We start from the raw sequence: 20,188 nt of genomic DNA, 5'->3' as shown, positions 1-20,188 counted from the left end.
GACCTTCCTGCTGATTACGCCACTGGTACACAGATACAAAAAAACACACTCACACTCATCATTATAAAATCAATACATTCATCACTTCGTTTAGAATTTAAAATAAAGTTAAGTGTTTAAACTGCAGTAGAATGTAGATATTTGAAATTGCGACATGAATCATGATATTTTTTATATTTTTTAAGATTTTTAGATTAACTTAAACTCCCCCATGGTTTAAGATTAATCTGAGTAGATATGATAGGTATTATATATTTTTTTAAATATTATACATTTTTTATTTTATTATTAGTATTTAATTATTTAATTATTATAATAATATATATTTAACATTTATACAATTACACCACTATCATTGTGTGATCTTGTAAAACATTTTTTAAAATTTTGACCCAGCCATTAAATTTTTAAAGCCTTTAAATAACTGAAAAAACATTTTTTGAAAATTTATTGTATATTGAAAATGATAATATAATAATGTGCTTAATATATATTATGAATTACCAAACTGTCTAAACTTATAACAATAACATTAATAACCTATTTTTATTAATTTTGTTAAATTTGAAATCTTTTAAATTAAATTGTAATAATATGATATAATATAATAATTAATAAATAATAGTAAAAAATAAATAAATCATTGACCCCGTATCCATATGGCACTATTTCTGACGCCTTATCACCTGTGTCATCCTGCCATTAGGTGGTTAACAGCTGTGTAGGAAAGAGATAATGTAAAACAATAACAAATGACTCATTCAGACTACAGTCATACCATTGTGGAACATTTTCATACACTATAACCACAGGACTCAGAACAATATAACTTTAGTGCACTGACACTGCTTACTATTATACTTATACTGTTACAATTAAGTGGTCTTGTAGTAGTCATATTCTCGTCTATGGTCGCCATACAATCTTTTCGTCTCTAGTTTTTCAAGAGTTGTTTTCCAGTCTACTAAATTTTTTTGTACTTCGCTCTGTAAAGCCACACCGACATCATGTCACTGTATCCTTCTTTGGAAGATTTAAAATTGGACGAATTTATTAAGGTATGTTGTATGTGTTATATCCTCGCTTGTGAATTGTTAACTGTTCGGAATTAGATTTTAATATTTATTTTAACAATTTACATTAAATATTTGCCTTATAATGTGTAATTAAATTTTCACAATTAATTATTAAAAGGTACATATTTTGTATTTGTTACATAATTAAATTTGGTTTAAACATATTGCAGACACAAAATCAAATTGTCCAACATAATGAAAATCCACCTCCGTTTATGGCTATCTGTCCACCTCATCCATCGGGTATGGATCAAGAATCATTAAACGCCATGTACCCGATACTCAATGATTATATGGGATTAGAGCTTAGTATCTTAGCACAAAATAACAGCATTGACATTCCTTCCCAGAATAGCCAATCAAAAAATAATGTTGTAGCTACTCCTTTCCAGGATAATGTAGTGCAAGTGACAAATGGTGTTCGTAAGGTAAATGAGTGATTTGTACTTGTATTATTATTTTTTGTGTTTGTAGAATTATCAAATGCTAACATTTGTTTTTGATATTTTAGTTGGTGTTATGTAAAGATGGGAAAGGCCAAATAGGATTAAAAATGTCCACATTCAACAATGGAATATTTGTTAGTGTTGTAGTACAAGAAAGTCCTGCTGCTAAGGCTGGTTTAAGATTTGGTGATCAAATATTACAAATAAATGAAGTTTTTGTTGCGGGAATGAGTGTTGACAAAGTCAACAAAATTTTTAGAGAATGTTCAGTTAATAACATTTGTGTTATTGTCAGAGACAGGTAAACTTAAAAGAATTTCTAGTGATTATATTTATTAATGTTTTTTTTTTTATTTTAGGCCTTTGGAACGTACTATAAATTTGTATAAAGACCGTGCTGGCCAGATTGGATTTCAATTCAAAAATGGTAAAATTAATAATATTGTCAAAGATTCATCAGCAGCTCGTAATGGAGTGCTCACAGATCATCAGTTATTGGAAATCAATGGACAAAATATTATCGGCATGAAAGACAAACAAGTAGTAGACATTATTGCTAATGCTGCAGACTGTATTACTATAACAATCATTCCAGTATCGATTTATGAACACATGATGAAAAAGTATGTTTAATAATTGTTTTTATCTGTTAATAAAATATGCTAACATTGTTTAATATGTAGACTGTGTGTCAACACCTATTTGTGTTCTTAAGGTTGTCCAATAATATATTATATGTAATATAAATATATAATATAAGTATTTTGATACATTTGGCATTTAGTGTGCCAAATATAGATTTAATATAAATTGTTTATTATTTTCACTCAAAACTAAAAGTTATGAGTGTAGTTTCTACTTATTTACTTAAACATTCTTAATTATTATATTATATGTACCAACTAGAGTGAACATCATTAAAAAATAGACGTAGTCAACATGTGAAACATGGACTTTAATTCATTTATATTGATTTGTTTTGCATTATTAAATGTATAATATACATTTATAAATTGATTTGTGTGATAATTACTTTAAAGTTAATAATTATAATAGCTTAAATTTTTTTAATTTAAATTCTAGGATTGCTCCATCATTGATCAAGAACATAATGGATCATTCAACAATATAAGAATAAAGAAGAAACCTATTCATTTATTGAAGTCATTTTTAAAGTTCATTATTTACTTAACATAGCTTCATTTTTATTTATAATTTATTTGTGTATGGAAAGGTCATCCATTAATTACTATTGTCAAATTTTTTTATACAACTGAGCTAGATTTAACAAATTATACATTCTACTTAAATTCAATTATCATTCCTATATTACCTAATTTATGTTAATTTTTTATTATTAGTTATGAGTTTTAAATTTTAAAATGTTAAATGTTAAAGAATAATAATTTTGAGTTATTTTATGACGTATAATATAATAATTAATAACTCAATTTTATTTAAATTGAAATAGAAAAATCTATTTGTTTAAAAAAAAAAACTAGATCTATTATTATAAGTAGTATTTATTTGTTTTTTTATACATATTATATTTTAAACTACTAGAGCACTATTTACATATTGTAGAGAAGAACTAAAATTAGCCAAAGTTTTGTTCTAGCTTAATATTATAAACTATTTTAAATAAGATCATTGTTTTTTCTATTGTTGTATCACTAATCTTGTCCATAACAATATTTATTTATTGATAATATTATTTTAAGTTTTACATAGATTAACTAAATTATTTAAAAATAATAACTGATTTATGTAAACTTAAAATTCAATTTAAATAAATTTAGTAGGTACCTATACTATAGTTTGATAAACCATTTGGGAATTTGGTGGAGGACTATTGCAGTGACATATTCATAGGTAGCGATTATAGAGATATATCTTTTGGTCCCCCTAATATTTTTCCCTTTTAGCTTTCTATATGATTATAGTTTTTTTCATTTATCACTTAATTTGTAGGTAATAAAATTGTTGAAAGTTTTACGTTTGGTACCAACAATTTTTGTCATATTTCTCCCCTCAAAGAAATTTTAAATACATTACTAGATTAGTATTTACAGTTTAATGGAGCATTTGCTCAATTGAATATTGAAAAATGTATTAATTAATTTCATTGATTTGATTTATAATACCACAACCGAAAAATAAAAATAATATTTTAAAATATTAAAGTTCAATACGCAAAAACAATAATAAATCGTGTGTTCGGGTATTTAAAAAAGGAATAATTAATGAGTCATGGACGATGAATGTTTGAAGATTAAACAAACCCAAGTATGAACGAAATTCAACGAATTCATTTGGTCGGTCGTGAAATCTGAGTAAGTAATCGATTTCACTGTGGTCACCCGGTACAATAATTTTTAGATTTTCGACCAGACCAGTGATTAAGAACGTGAGGGAAGTGTCGAGTTGGGTTTTAATCGAAAATCAAACGGACAGAGAATATGGCCACCGGAAGGTCGGAAGACGGCGACGTGTCGGACTATCGATTCCGATCTGACCGGTCATCGCCTCGTCGGCATTCCCCGGCGGTTGCGTTGTTATGATATTCAGATAAGTCGTGTTTACCGCTACGGTGCAGAACGCGAATCTCTTTGTATTCGTGCCGGGGCGACGACGGTTGGCAACACCGCGCAATCGCGCGCGATTTATCATAAAAACATTTTTTTCGCCGCCGCCCGCCACCAATAGCGGACGCCGTACCGCGTCCGTCGGGTTTTTCGCATCGTTAAATTGGTATGGCGTTCATTACAAACCTACCACGGGAGTACGCACCACGTCGTTTGTCCGTATCGCCGAATCTGCCGTTAACCGGTTAACCGCGAATTTTTCATTTCCGACTTGCCGAGTCTCGACAGACGACGATACGACATCCGGTCCCGGAAAACGGCGAACGAAGAGTAATCCACCGTACGACAATTCGCTACAAGACACGAGTGACGCACCATGGGCACGTATTTGAGCAAGCCGGTCACCGACAAGGAATCTCACGACACCGACAACGACTGGCTGTCTTGCGGTTCTAGTTCCATGCAAGGCTGGCGCGAGTCTCAAGAGGTAAGAACGACATGCGATTATTTCAACGGTCTCTTAGATTTCCGAGACTGTAGTGTATCCCCTTGTCCTGTGCCGATCCAACCCTATTGGAGGGAGGCGAATTCGATATATTTTTATGTCGTAATATAGTTTATACAGCGGGATTGTAATGATTATTGTGGGATGTGGTGCGGCGAGTGTGGGTGCTCTTTTGCCCTCCCCCCACGTGATTCATCGAGATGTGCATGGCATCGATTCTTTGGGGAAAAACTATTTTGCAACCGATGTGGGATCTGTTGTGTTTGTTTGATATTGTCTTTCGTGTACCTGTACCTATAGATTTTTATTTTTGTTTAGGACGCGCACAACTGTCTGCTGGACTTTGACAAGAAAGTGGCACTTTTTGCTGTATATGATGGACACGGTGGGGCTGAAGTTGCCCAGTATGCAGCCGAAAATTTGCCTGCCTTAGTTAAAAACACATTGTATGATAACCAAGACTTTGAACAAGCTTTAATAAAAGCATTCATGGATTTTGACGACAGTCTAATTGAGTTTCCTGTTGTTGAAAAATTAGTTGCTCTTCGAGAAGATGTTAGTGAAGAATGTGGTAGGTTGATAGTTGGTAGTAGGTAGTTACTTAGTAAATTTAATTCGGTAGAACTCTTAGGTTGTAAATATGACTGATTTTTTAATTAAAATGTATAGTTTGAAATTTTATTTAGAAAATAGTGCATTTAAGTAAATCAATTTAGAATCTTTAAAATGTAGTAATTGTAATAATGAACAAGATATAAACATTTACTATACCTATTACTTATTTATACATATAACATCATTCACTTAATCCTGTTTTTGCATTTTCATGAATATTAAAATCTTCCTTTTGAAAACATTTTATTAATCCAGGGTTATTATTTTCAAAACAATCACTAGCAGTTTTCAGTTCAAACAATAATTATTTGTTGGTAGTATCTAATACAATTGCTTTGCCTAATTTTGATAAAATTACATCTTATTCAATTTAATTTTGAACACCATGATACCTTTATTAAGTTATTATTAGTACAAAATATTTAAATGGATTTTATTGATACTTACCTACTATGATTATTTTAAACAGCATACATTTAATTTTTGGTTTTATATTAGAAAACTGTGTTGTCTTATTAAAGCATAGTATAACAAAATTTACATTCCAAAAATCCATTTTTTTTTTTTTACATTTTAATTTTATATTGAGTTAATATACTATCAAATTTTAAGTTCACTATTTAATTATCTTGATGCACATAGGCTTATTTTGAAATTTTAATTTTAAAGCAAGTTGTGAGTACCTATTTTAGGATATTAATTTATTAGATTAAAACAAAATTTAAATTGTTGAATATAAATTTGCTATGTTTGTAAGATGAATATAACACTAGATGTGTGGGGGTCCTCTTAAGTATATTGTATAATATACTTTATAGGTACCATTTTATGTATGGGTTTTACTGTGATATGATTTTATGTTGAATTTTTATTTTGTTAGTGTTGTTATTACGTTTTGTATCAATTTTTGTTATTACATTGGATTTTATTTATACTTTTGAAGTAAAAAATTACTATTACATTTTAAATGAATAGGGTTAAAATTAAAAGTAAAATTGTCTGAAAAGAGGAATATCTAGTACTAGCTTTCAAAATAGTCAATTTTATTTCCTTAAAGAACTATAGAAACATGAAAGTTTTACCAAGCTTATAAATAAATTCTAAACATTTTCTACTTATGATATAGTTTTTTTTTTAAATATGTTTGCTCTTTTAAATTACCTAATTTAATTTTTAAACTGTTGTGTTTATTTTTTTACATGTTGAATTGTTTTTTCTATTAGGTTCCTTATAATTTGTTCTTACAATAATTATTTGTTAACATATTTGAAATTTGTAGTTAAATTTTGACAAAAATTAAATATTCTAACAAAAAATAATAAAACTAAATTATTTGTCCATATTTTAATTGTGTAGACATAAATAACTATAATTTATTTAACTATGCATATTTTGGATAATTTAGTTAGTGTGCTAATTAAGATTTTAATGATATAAAAAAAAAATTTTAGCCGATGAAGAAGAAGAAAGAGAAGAACTTAATGAACTTTATGAAGAAGCTAAAATGCCAATTGAAGATATAATATTAAAGTATAAAAATAAAATAATTGAAAATATGGATAAGAAAAAAGAGAAAGAAATGAAAGAATTAGAAGATGCAAAAGAAAAAGAAACAGAAGACGCAGCTAGTACGTGTTTATAAAAAGATTTACCTCTTGGTATGCTTAATAATATATGTTTGATATTTTTATTTTATTTAGTTACTAGAAATGATGCCTGTGGTTCTAGCAGCAGCAGCAGCAACATAACTGTTACAGGTACATATTATTTACATTATTTATCTTATTTTTATGTATCAATATAATGTAAAAATGGTATTATAGATGATAAGACAAATGTTGGTAATGGAATTGATGAATGTAAATCAAAAGCTTCAGCAGCTGAAAGTTCATCAAGTGCTAAAGTTAATAGTTCGTCAAATGATGATGCGGATGATAAAAATAGTGAAGCTGAATGCGGTCCTAGCAGTAGCAATGGATTTAATGGCGTTGAACAACTTCCTCCATCCTTGTGTATAATTAATGATGATTCAGAAGATGACACAGACGTTGATGATGATGATGATGATTATGATGATGGTGACGTTGCTATTGATCCAGAATTACTTCGTGAAAAATATAATCTGTAAGTGTTATAATTAAATTAATACCTGAACCTATTTTTTATGATGTTAATGTTATGTAAAACCAAAATAGCAGATGTATTTGTAATTACTGTAAATGTATGTAGGTACAAGAATAATGCAAATTCTAGATTTGTACATAAAAAAAATCATGTTTAATTTTTTTTTTAGTTATGATTTAAGAAAAATAATTATGCTATTAATTTTTTTTTTTTTATTGAGTAAATGTCTTACTAGTCCATGATTGTTTAAGATGATGTCAGAAATTTGGTTTTTTTCTCAAACCCACGCACAACATAGATAAATCTCTTTCTTCTAAAATTGTTTTTTTATGATTTTTGAGTAATCTTTGAGTAAAATCATTTATTACAAAAACTATAGAGGATAATATTTTTAGTAGCATGACGTATCAGTTTTATATTTATATTTTATTGTTGTTTGGTTTTGTATTCAACTTACAAAATAAAAAATTAAATTTGAATGAGGTTTAAATTGTTTTGAGATATTTGGACAAACAGATATGTCATACACTCAAAAATATTATTCTCTATCATTTTGTAATGGGTGATTTTACTCTAATATTACTTAAGATCATAAAAAAAATGTTTCTGTGTAAATTGTGTTTTATCAATATTATGCATGAGTCAAAGAGAAAAGAAACAGTGGGCTAACATCCACTTAACTTAAATAACATAATTGAGTATACTTAAAAGGACATCGTACCCACATATTATGTTGTCTCTGTTTTACATGTGTACGACGGAACATTTTTGTTAACTAGTTTTAATAGGGTGCTGTTAGCTTAGATATTATTATATTAAAATGAATTAATCAATTATTAAATTTTTATTGAAGAATATTATCTGTGTTCTCTCGATGGTTTTTTTGTTAAGATATTGTAATTTTTGTGTAAGTTATGAGTTTGTAAAATATTTAATTTTTGAAAAAGCTGATAAGTCACTTAAAAATTAAATTATTGTAATTAACCAACAAGAAAACCAGGGATTATGTTCTTTCCTAAAACTTTGATAATAGGCCAATTCAATCTTAATATCAAAATCAATAGCATACTAACGGAACTTGTAAACAAAAATGTACTATGGCGTATGTGATATATTTAAGTCTAAGATAGAGATAACATATGTAGTAATGACATCCTCTCAATACAGATTTTATTAGTACCTACAGTTAAACAATATTATATTTTAACAATTTATTAAAAACATGATAAAATGCTATATCTTGATAAATATTTATTTATATGATAATAATATTTTAGTAGGATGGTTTCTCATTGCCTTTTGCAGTATAGTTACTGAATTCAAATTCTCAACTATGCTTGACAATTCCGATGTTCATACATAATACATGTTGATAAAATTTAGTTAATTTATTTTTAGTGAATCAGATTCAGACAGTGATGTAGAAGAAGAAGATGAAGAAGAAGAAGAAGAAGACGAACTCTCAATGGATAGATTCAGCGAAGACGAGGATAAGGTAATGAATAATGATTTAATTTCATATTAAATGGTGAATACATTTTTGAAAAGAGGCATCTTTCTTATTTATTTTTATAATTAATTATCTATAATTATCAAGTGATACCAAAATGTGTTGAATTGTATCACATACCTATGTTCTATAATATTACAGTTTATAATCAATTCTTTAAATACAATTATCATCTATATTCTGTGTACATGTGTACAGTGAACAAACACTGCGGCCTGACAAAAATCTGTTCTGTGCATTCTCAATTACACTTTGCCATAGTGGAACTAGTGTTAAATGAGAATGTGTAGAATCTGTGAATTCTCCTGTTGGACAAAGTATAGATAATAATTTAAGCACAAACAAATATTTTCTCATTGCAAAAAGTATTCAAAATTATTTCTTTGTAATTTGTATGTATATTAATGATAATAAAATATCTATTTTTCTTTATCTTAGCCAGGAAAGGATAGTGGTTGTACAGCAGTAATGGCTCTATTAGTAAACAATAAACTTTATGTTGCTAATGCTGGAGATTCAAGATGTGTTGTTTCTGTTGGGGGTAAAGCTCATGATATGTCAAAAGATCACAAACCTGAAGATGAACCAGAATTAAAAAGGATTAATAAAGCTGGTGGCAGAGTTTCAAGTGATGGAAGGGTGAATGGAGGTTTAAATCTGTCTAGAGCTTTAGGTAATAATTTTTATTTTTTTCCCATTATGTTACTAAAAACAATTAAATAAATGAATATATTTTTTTCAGGTGATCATAATTATAAAAAAAATAAAGATCTTCCAAATACTGAACAAATGATAACAGCTCTACCTGATGTGACTGTCTTGGACATAACACCGGATGATAATAATTTTATAGTGTTAGCTTGTGATGGTATCTGGAATTCATTAAGCAGCCAGGAAGTTGTTGATTTTATTTCGGAACGTATTAACAAACCAGATACAAAATTATCATCAATTTGTGAAGAAGTATGTAGATATTTTAATTATTGACAACAATAATTATGTACCTATTTAAATCTTATTAATTATTATAATATTAAATTAATAATTTTAGTTGTTTGAACAATGTTTGGCACCCAATACATTAAGTGATGGTACTGGCTGTGACAATATGACATGTATCATTGTCAAGTTAAAACAAAAACAAAAGCGTTCTCGTTCAGATGAGGAGGATAATTCAGAAGGTGGCGAGTATAAAAAACAAAAATCAGAAGATTCAATTGAATCTGAATCTGTACATTAATGTTCCTCCTGGTATTGAAGATTTGGTTTGACGAGCTGTTTGTATTTGTTTCTGAATTTTACAGACACATGCGACTGATTTATGGATTAATTTATTTTCTTAAATTTTAACAAGAAAACAACATTATCTTATAATTTATGTAATAATATTATTGTAGTGTAGTTTTATTATATTTTTCATAATTAAAATTTCATATGATAATAAAGTTATTTTATTATTTTAATTATATTGTACATAGTCCATTAAATAATTTGACACAAATATTTTTTTAATTACTCATAATATTAAATATATATACATTGTATATATATTTATTAGTTATAATTTTTGTTCATATTATTTATTTTAATATTTCAATTAGGTTATATAATTAATGATAATTTATAAAATATGAAAATGAGTAACAATAATTTTGAAGTATATTTATTAAATATAATTTGAATTAATAATATAACACTCACTAAAATACACAGTTTTTTTGTTAAAAAAGTACAAAGGTATAGTCTTCATTGGAGTTAATAAGTAAGTTCATTTTCAAATATACATATTATTAGTGTATGTAAAGTAATTTCTAATTATATCATAGACTTACTGCAAAATGTTAACACAAAAACATCACTAAAATAGTTATGTTGGTAGAATCCCGAGCTGCTAAATTTATAATGTAATATTCAATGAGAATATGAGATATAATTAAGTTAATATGTAGAAGACACCAAAACCGACAATAGATCACAAATAGTGTTGTTATCTTTAAATTTGATAATTGGTCAATTTCATTGCAATATTAAAACTTACAAAACTAAACTGCTAAATATAAATTTGCTATGTTACCTACTTGAATGACTGACACAAAAAATTCGGGTGTGGTGTCCTCTTAAAATTGAAACACAATATTTTAATTCTTTGAATTTAAGCATTGTTTTAAATAGTTGTTCTACACTAAAAATATTACTTTTCCCAGTACAATATTATAGGCTGGTCATGAACCCTTTAGTTGTGATAAGGTGGTTACAAACCACTAGTGTAGAATATTGTATTTTTATTCTGTACGAAATTACAAACACTTAGCTAATATAGTAACTTTTTATAAATGTTAATCATTCATAGATGACTAATAAAACATGAACAATTCTTGTTTTTTTTTTTTTGGATTTTGGATAGAAATAGGTATTAGGTTATTATAGTCTTACACGTGTAGTAATTAAAATTGAAATAAAGTATTTACATTTATTTTAATCATACTCAATATTTAATATAGTTATGCTTAATACAACAACATTATTTATCATAAATAACTTTTATCCAAACAAATAAACAAAATCAATACTTTTTAATAGCACAGTTTCTATACCTATTAGGTACTAAATGCTAATGTAGATGTCTGAACGTTATAGGTACCTTTTAATTGTACATACAATACTTCAGTACACCTAAGTTCATAGTCAGTCTAATTATGTACACGGAAAAGATGATGTTAATAAATAATATAATATTATGTTGTATGTATTAAAACAATATGTGACCACGCGCGTGGCCGTTTATGTGTGGACACCCATCTAAGCAGTAATATTGTTATCGGTATTGCAGAAGTCCGACCTTTAAAAAAGATCGTTACAGTCGTAATTAATATACTTATAATTTACAAATTAAAATCACGGTTCCTATCTACGTAATATTACGACCACATAATATTGGAGCGTAAAATAATGTTATAACAGTCGTTCGATCGACAATATCAAAATAGCACGTGCAATGTGCCAGCATATATTATGTATATTTGCATACACGTCGGCTGAACGGTTTAATCGTACCACTAAGGATTCGTTTGAAGTGGGTTATAGTCAATACAACTGAAGTATGAAAATTGAGTTGTCACACGGTATACTTATATTTATTATTGTAATGTGGCCGACTGAAATTTTATGACTATTAGATTCACAGATGTAATATTTCGTTTGATTTTTAAACAAATGTTTACCGAATCCGTAATGTTACGATTTTCAAAGGACACTGATATATTATAACGGTGTAAGTAATAAAATGTTTATTATTATAAATTCACTTATACCTACTACATATCATGGGTGTGAGTAGGATATATTTTCGGAGGGGGTTTTGGTATAGATATATACATTAAGTTTAATTCACAACATTTATTTTAAAATTGCTTCATCTTTGAACACCCAAAACTCCCCCCCCTTACCTACGCCCATGCTTCATACTATAATAATATAATACGGATAATTATACACGACCATCTAGTAATTCAAAAATAACTAGCCTTAATGGCTAATTTTGCTGTACCTATATATAGTAGTAATACTGGCAAGTAATATTAAATTCATAACTATTTGTGTACCTATGTAATATAGATAAGTCTGTATGCTGTATGAAGAAAGTGAGGGGTCACAGAAAAACTAGCAGAGTTGGCAGTTGGGTAATTAGTTTGTTTCAGGTATATATTAGTTAAAATCAACATCGTTAAAACTTAAAAGGTATTCGATTTTTTTTTCGTCTTCGTAATATAAATTGCCATATTTATTTTTATTTTTTGTTATTACCTGTAATTATACATTTAGTAGGTAGGTATGTGAATTATAAATTAAAATTGAAAATATTTTTACATTTACAAAACATAAATTATATAAAAACTTGTAATGCTATAGTACAGGCAGTGCCGCAGTGGAGTACTTATTTTTTTTAAAAAAAAGATGATTTCGAAATATTCCTATATGGTATACCTACAATTATTTACTATTAATAATAAAAAAAATTATTTTTACTAGATATCTACTGAAACATTGAAATTGAACGTTTAAAAAATAATAACTATACCTACTCTTATTAAAATGTTCTTATTAACTAAACTATACATTTAATTTTTTTTAAATAAACGTTTTGAGATAACAGTAAAAATCATTATATTAATCAGTTATTTCAGCATATATACATCGATATATTATTATAATTTATTCTACGATACGTGGTCGTAAGGTATACAATTTGGTCTCGCGATGATAATATAGTCACTTGGCTCAGTGCTTTAACGATGGGAATTAGAATATTTGTATAATATCCCCGGGATTAAACAAATAATACTGAAATAAATTCCTATTTATACGCATACGAAAAAAATTACCTTCCATAAAATTTGCCGCCCTGAAAAATCTGTAAATTTATTTTGTTCACAACTATTTACGGGTCTCTTTTATGCTATATATAGTCTCTTGAGTCTCGACTAGTTGATTATTTTTTTTATTTTGACCGAAATAGTAAATATATCACTACAATAATGTACATAGAAGTCGTCATTATAATATTCAATTTGCATAATAATTAATCATTTAATAATAAAAAAATGTTTCGGGGGGGGGGGGGGTCCAATTACGACCTTGGTACACAGTACATATTATGTCTGCTACTCATAATCATAAAATATCAGATATTATCTTCATTGTTAACGGTAATACAAGTTTTATGATAATTTTACTTATTAGTCAACAATAATATTGATTCTCGTAAAGGAAGGTACTTATATTGACTTGAACTGAACATAAGTATAATAGTAACGAATTTACAATTTTAATCAATAAACAACTTTGTCATAGATTCGACGACTCGTCACTTGTGTAGTCGTGTCTGCTACAAAAGTGCTGTAATCAGATATTTCGTGTAGCCGTGTGCCCGTGAGGCATCTAAGTCACTTCTGTATAAATACGAAGACAGAGAATTTAAGTATGAATTAGTTATGTATAACGTTTTAAAATAAATTATTTATAAAGGTGTGTACAAGATACTCATATTGCATTGGACTATATTATATAATTTATAAATGTACAGAATTTATAATGTTTTTTTTTTTTTTTTGTATTTTTTCATCGAAATAGTCTTAAATAGCTTAATTATTTGATAAACTGCAGTGATCTATCATCATCTATACATATACGTAGGTAGAGCGGTCGAGCGGCAAAGTGTTTTTTTTTCTACCGCGATCAAATTATATATAGTTAGGTACTAGGTAGTAGGTGTATTAGAAAAAGTATGAAATAAAAAAAGAAAGGTACTTTAGCGCATAGTTTCACTAGAGCGAAAAAGTAAAATAAACTTTTCCGGACGGGCTGCGGGTGTATAAAATATTATACTCTCAACGACCGTTAAAAATAATTCATTATATATACTTACGTACTATATATAGTTATACGCGTTATAGGTACATGAAATATCGCGGTAAAGCGGTAAACTCGTCAAGATAATTTTACGCAGCTATATAATATGTGTCCAGCGAACACGCGTCGTTATGCGGTATATAGGTAATTTCGTTGGATTTAATAAATCGCGACTGAAAATAGCTCGCGCGTATGTAGCTTCTAACTCGACTTCCAAAGTTTCAAACCGCAGTCATTGCTGCCTAGGACGATCGGATATGCACCTACTCGAACAACACCATCATAGGTATAGGCTACTGCAGGGTACGCGTTTGTAAGGAATACGTTTTTATCACGAACTAAGATATACTTAGTCCGTGGTTTTTATTCAACGGGGAGGTGTATCCTATTATTGACATGAAAACCGTTTAAATCCGCGATTTGCCGCATGCGTAATGTGTATACTTCTGCTGTGGCTTTGTGTAACGCGGTCTACGTTTTTTTTTTAAACGAAAATTCCATAATTATATTATATATGATAATATTATGGAATACGATTTATAGGTATAATGATGATAATATTGTCGACTATACAGCTATTATTATTTATTATTGCTTAATTATCGTCTTGCATTGCGTACAGTCTATTAGGATTAATATTGATCATGATGGGTATATAATATCATAATTCATAATATTATTACAGCACGCGTTATTGCGTCGAGTTTGCTAATAATGTGTTATAATATTATAATAATATGTCTAAAATTTGATAAGTTTTATATTAGTTTTCATTATTAATTTTACGTGTTCAATAATCGTGGGAGTTAATATTGTGAGTCTATGCGTGTGGTATAGATACGTATGGGCGCCGCGAGGGGGGTACAACGGGGTGCACTTGCACCCCTCTGGCTTTTCAACAAAAAAAATTGAATAGTATTGTAAATATTTTGTTTTATATAATTATCTTTGTATTATCTTTATTATAATAGATTTAATAGAATATATAATAGAATTAGAAATCAGTGGATACGTATACTATATATTATGCACGATGCACTCCCCTGATACAATTCCTGGCGGCGCCTATGCGAGTACGAGTCGATATATTAGTCGATTTATTAAATTATAATATTATATGATACGACGGTGAATGACGACGATGTACAAACGATTACGATCGTCATTGTGGGGTTACGGCCGACGGGGTGTGAGAAAGACACCACAAAGTTTTGGATAACATAATTACAGTAACTATCGTAATTATTATAATACCTATGCGCGGGGCAGTGCATGTTTCCACCAAAAATTCTTCTATTCCACGAAATAATGACCGATTTTCGTTTACATAAAAAAAAAATCGCATAGGTTACCATATTATTATTATGATTCATCTATCTACCATTATTGTATTTTTTTTCTTTTTGGCTGTACGCATAGTAATGTTTGTTTTAGATGCTGAGACATCAGTGATGTTATTCTTTTTATAGTTTCTATTTTTCAGCTTTGTGTTCTACACATCCGTCTGAACTACTTCTGGTTACAATATAGTACACTAGCTTTTAGCTATTCCAGAATACATTTAAGGACTTTATTGTTTACGAAAGTTTTGGTTAGACGTTTAATGACAATATAATATATTATATAGTAACGACTCGCACTCGTTGGTTACCCTTTGTACTTTTATGGAGGCGACATGACTGTCCAAAGTGTTTCGATTTAAGCGGGTTACGGTCAAACTTGAATTTCAGGGGTATTTTTGGGTCCTTTATCTTAATATTTTTGCTTGAATCTTATATCAATTTCTATGACAGTTTAAATTATTGTTATTTATGATTTCTGTTTTTTTTTTTTAAATAATTTAAAATATTTTAGAGACTATACCATATAGTTTAGAAAAATGTACATATCTGCAGTGATTATGGTGTAAAGGACCCAATTACAAAATGATGGGCTATGTTCAGACACACCCGGTACACGCCTATGGCCATGATGACCTATGATGGTCACAGTATATTTTGATAACATAACAAAGTCGACAGGGTTATTATTATTATTTATTATGATACCAAAATCATCTTTATTTTACTTAATGCGAGTACCTATATAGGTATACTCAAACAAATGTACGATACACTGTTTTTATTATTAGATTTGCAAGTTTGCAACTGTTTATAAATATTTTATTGTATTTTAAAATAACCTTTCCGTATAACAGCTTTAAAAAGTTTTTTAATTTTCGGGAAAAATGTTCTCAGAATCTACATTGTACCTTCTTAAGACTAAAAAAAAAAAAAAATTCTCAGTACATGTATTAATTATTGGCGGTATAAAGATGTTTTAGTGAAAATTAAAATTAGTTAGTAATCTCATTTGGCGAAAATGGGTATTGGTGAAAAAGGTAAAGTACCTACATTTTTAATAGAAACTTGTTAAGGCCAATCGTGTATAAAGTGTCTGTATGGTCTTTAGTGTTCTTTGTCATTAAAATTGTTTTCTTATCGATATCGTAGTGAAATATAATTTTTAACAATTATTGCTGGTTTTAGAGCCACAAGTATTAATATTATACAGTTCATGTTTAGGTATAGTCTTTAGTTTACTTATGCTCAAAATAAAAACTATGTAAATAATAATAACTTAAAAATCTAAGTAGCTTAGTAAAGTCATTTTCACATTTTAAAAGTCGACTAATTATTTATTTTCATGAGTAATAAAATAAAAATAATTGTTAGGAGGTGCATTTTTCGGAAGAGTAGTGACGTAAAGGCTTGTTTCATGTATTTCCGTAGTATTCCTATACATATTACGATATTATATTCCACAAAGTGAATGGCATTATTGAATTTTTTTTATTATTTTACTCACCGCTTAAAAAATAACAAGTCACACATGGTTATAATGAAATTATTAGTTTTACTTCACTTATATCTAGCAATATATTATTATTTTAATTACATACATATTCATACTGAAGTATAACACAACCGATAAAACATAGATAAGATTTTCTATTAAGAGGACGTCACGCCTATACAGTATATTTTTGTACATTTTAAAATAATCATAACTTGATTCAAAATTAAAATACTAATAAAATCCTTTGAGGTATCCTAAACAATAATCTTGCCTTTAAATTTTATAAGTCGATTCACAATAAATTAAAAAATAACAGAGTAAAATGGATTATTGTAAGAGGACTTAAACAGCTACTCATCCTGCATTTATCGTCTCCGTCTCATAGGTTATAACTCACTTTAAAATTAAAATATCGGAAGAACACAGCCAATATTTTGTTACCTACGAGTTGGTATAATAACAGAAATAATACACACAACTTCATTTTAATGTACAACGTTTAATAGTCAATTACATTTATGGTACTTTATCGTGCAATCGAGTCGAACATTTTTAATAAAGTTTAATTGGTTAAAGTTATTTTTTCACTACGTGTTACCTTACCACGATCACCCATAGTAATGGTTGATTTATGGTAATTTGAAATTTGTATTGAGAGTCAGTAGATATTATATTATAATTATTAGGTACCTACTTTTTTAATGTTAAACAAATTTATGTATAGTATAATATAATATTATTATTGATATTAAAAATGTGTCATTTAGCATTCTATACATAGAAAACTAGTGCAGCGTAGAAATTTTATTATTAAATCGATCATTCAATTTTCTTAAAAAGACAGGATTACGTGACGTATTCACATCGTACATTTTTAAAATAATGAAAACAGATTACACAGATTAACCCAACAGAAAATAGTAACAATTGGCACACGGTTGTCGACCAGGATGAATACTGTGGCGATAAAGGTGTGTTAAAACCTTCCTGTTAATGCGGCGTAAACTCGCATATATATGAAATTTGTCGATTCGATATATATAGTGACGAAAAGCTGCAGAAGCAATTGTGCCGATTTTGTGACCAATTTACAGTTAACAAGTTGCAGTGTTAACTCTGAAAACTTCCAGACGGGAAATCCTTTTCAGGTAAGTCCGAGTACACGTAAAAACCATCTGCGCGGACGAGATAAAGAGAATTTTCCTTTTTTCTTTTTCCTTCTCTCTATGTACAATAATCCGGAAGCTATCGCGAGTCCGCCATATATCCCCACACTCGCGGTGTAGCCGTAAACGAAGTTTGAACAATACAATGATGTGTACAATGCTGTATATATACATGCACAGAAATGTCTCGTTTATATATAGAGAGAGAGAGACTTTACTGGTAGTTTATACCCGCTTGGCCGATCAACGTAGTTACATATATTATACGTTTTAATCTTTCGATCGAGAGGAAAAAAATCGGAAAGGAGCTGATGTTTTGTTTCGAAAAATAAAATACGCGCGAGTGACTGTTTTTATATCGATGTATTCCTATCACCGTGAACCCGAACCATTAAGAAGTGTACTTACAATATTTAGGGTGTGATTTTCAGCTGTATAAACGGTATTGTCTTCTACGGCTCTTTTACACTCCTCTCCCATAAATCAGTTATCATAAATACAATACTTTGTACAATATATTACACTGCTAACATTATAAATAGATGGCTTATACTATATCAAATAAACCATAAACATTTAAAACGATTAAATAGTCTATAATATAATAAGTCGAACGAGTTAGGTACCTATATGTAATATTTATAATTAATTTAAACAAGCCGAATAAAACTTCAAGTATATAATATAACAACGGAACGAAATCCATCTGCAACGGTGTAATAATAATAATACAATATTGTACATTCAATATCGTTTAAGTTTAAGGATACTAACATTCAATACACAGTTACCATCTACACAACAAACTCTCCTAATTTTGGCGCCTGCCTATACGTATCAATTTCGTAATAATATGTTTTCTTTCTATTAAGTTTTTTTTTATACGTCATTCTTTTGAAATATTTTTACGAATTTTCATTTATTTAGAATGACATCCGTGACTTCGCGAGGCGCGTTGCGCTATTATAGTTAGTACATACATATAGCTAATTATTCCAGGAGCGCCAGCATCAGAAGGACGAGCAGAAGTAGTAGTAGAAGTAGAAGAAGTATATAATAGTAGTGATAGTATCTAATTATAGTAATCGTACTCGGAATTAGAGATAATAATATACATAATTACGCGCGTTTAACTGTGATGGTATATAATGTGTAAGTACTGTAGAATGCAGTCGTAGTTAGGCATACATACGAATATTCCTACACACCCTGTAGTGGTAGTTATTATATATTATATTTTTTTCGTTTGATGTTTTTGTTTTTATTCTAAATTTTATTTTTATGATATCGAACACGAGTTGCGTTTCGATCTCCCACCACCTCCGCCGCCGCCGCCACCTCCGCCGTCGTCTTTGCCGCTCGCCTTTTTCTGCAGGTGAGCAAGTTGCGCCGGCGTGGGCACCATCGACCCCTGGCCCGAACCGCCGCCGGACGGCAACGATTGTCTTCGCGCCGAGTTCCGCCGCAACGACGGTCCCAGGTCGTACTTGATCTTCGCCTGGTTCAATAGTTCCTTGAACACTTCACCCACGTTTATGTTGTCCTTTGCAGACGTTTCCACAAAACCGTTTTCCCAGTCCACTTCTACCAGACACGACGTCTCCTCGTACGGTACCTGCCGACAAATAACGCGTGTTTTACTATATATAGTATATGTGGTTATAATAATAATAATAAACTATGATAGTAATACAAAAATTATTAAAATTCCATAAAATACCGAAATCGTACAAATTTTATCGTTTATTAACTTATTGGATTTGGGACGAGTCCATGATTCGCGCTGCGTTTTTTTTTTGCTCCACAAGTGCTTAATAACATACCCTCATGACTATAGTTCACTCCATATTGTGATATTTGAAGTTTTTAGCATTTACGGTTTTACTTATTTTATCTAAACGATAATTAAGCGAT

At 29.1% G+C, this 20,188-nt stretch overlaps 3 protein-coding genes across 6 annotated transcripts in view; 2 read left to right on the top strand and 1 right to left on the bottom strand.

Moving 5' to 3' along the window:
• Window positions 1-750: 750 nt before the first annotated feature.
• On the top strand, window positions 751-3,169 carry LOC114120152 (syntenin-1-like). The gene is made up of 5 exons (XM_027981975.2): window positions 751-1,058; window positions 1,247-1,504; window positions 1,588-1,823; window positions 1,882-2,145; window positions 2,606-3,169. Exons 1-5 carry the CDS (start codon window positions 1,008-1,010, stop codon window positions 2,652-2,654), a joined length of 858 nt encoding a protein of 285 aa, XP_027837776.2. The 5' UTR covers window positions 751-1,007; the 3' UTR covers window positions 2,655-3,169.
• Window positions 3,170-4,219: 1,050 nt separating this feature from the next.
• Window positions 4,220-10,324, top strand: LOC114120147 (uncharacterized). The gene is made up of 9 exons (XM_027981968.2): window positions 4,220-4,594; window positions 4,931-5,183; window positions 6,679-6,855; window positions 6,928-6,984; window positions 7,051-7,351; window positions 8,750-8,846; window positions 9,300-9,534; window positions 9,604-9,824; window positions 9,913-10,324. Exons 1-9 carry the CDS (start codon window positions 4,484-4,486, stop codon window positions 10,099-10,101), a joined length of 1,641 nt encoding a protein of 546 aa, XP_027837769.2. The 5' UTR covers window positions 4,220-4,483; the 3' UTR covers window positions 10,102-10,324.
• A 981-nt stretch (window positions 10,325-11,305) lies between these two features.
• Window positions 11,306-20,188, bottom strand: part of LOC114120135 (ras-related protein Rap-2b-like) — a 95,120-nt gene continuing 86,237 nt past the window's right edge. For all 4 annotated transcript variants that reach the window (XM_050201786.1, XM_050201787.1, XM_027981948.2 and 1 more), the window contains one exon: window positions 11,306-19,889. In XM_050201786.1, the coding sequence (XP_050057743.1) occupies window positions 19,554-19,889 (336 nt within the window). In that variant the 3' untranslated portion in view covers window positions 11,306-19,553. The remainder of the gene's footprint in view (window positions 19,890-20,188) is intronic.

The sequence above is a fragment of the Aphis gossypii genome, chromosome 2, assembly GCF_020184175.1.
Source record: "Aphis gossypii isolate Hap1 chromosome 2, ASM2018417v2, whole genome shotgun sequence".
In the NCBI taxonomy this organism is placed as follows: domain Eukaryota; kingdom Metazoa; phylum Arthropoda; class Insecta; order Hemiptera; family Aphididae; genus Aphis; species Aphis gossypii.
This window is presented reverse-complemented; position numbering and strand designations above follow the sequence as displayed.

Coding starts and splice junctions, on each gene's coding strand:
- LOC114120152 (XM_027981975.2), top strand. CDS start 1,008: ATGTCACTGTATCCTTCTTTGGAAGATTTAAAATTGGACGAATTTATT. Junction 1,505..1,587: donor TGACAAATGGTGTTCGTAAG/GTAAATGAGTGA, acceptor TTGATATTTTAG/TTGGTGTTATGTAAAGATGG. Junction 2,146..2,605: donor TATGAACACATGATGAAAAA/GTATGTTTAATA, acceptor TTTAAATTCTAG/GATTGCTCCATCATTGATCA.
- LOC114120147 (XM_027981968.2), top strand. CDS start 4,484: ATGGGCACGTATTTGAGCAAGCCGGTCACCGACAAGGAATCTCACGAC. Junction 6,985..7,050: donor CAGCAACATAACTGTTACAG/GTACATATTATT, acceptor ATGGTATTATAG/ATGATAAGACAAATGTTGGT. Junction 9,825..9,912: donor TATCATCAATTTGTGAAGAA/GTATGTAGATAT, acceptor TAATAATTTTAG/TTGTTTGAACAATGTTTGGC.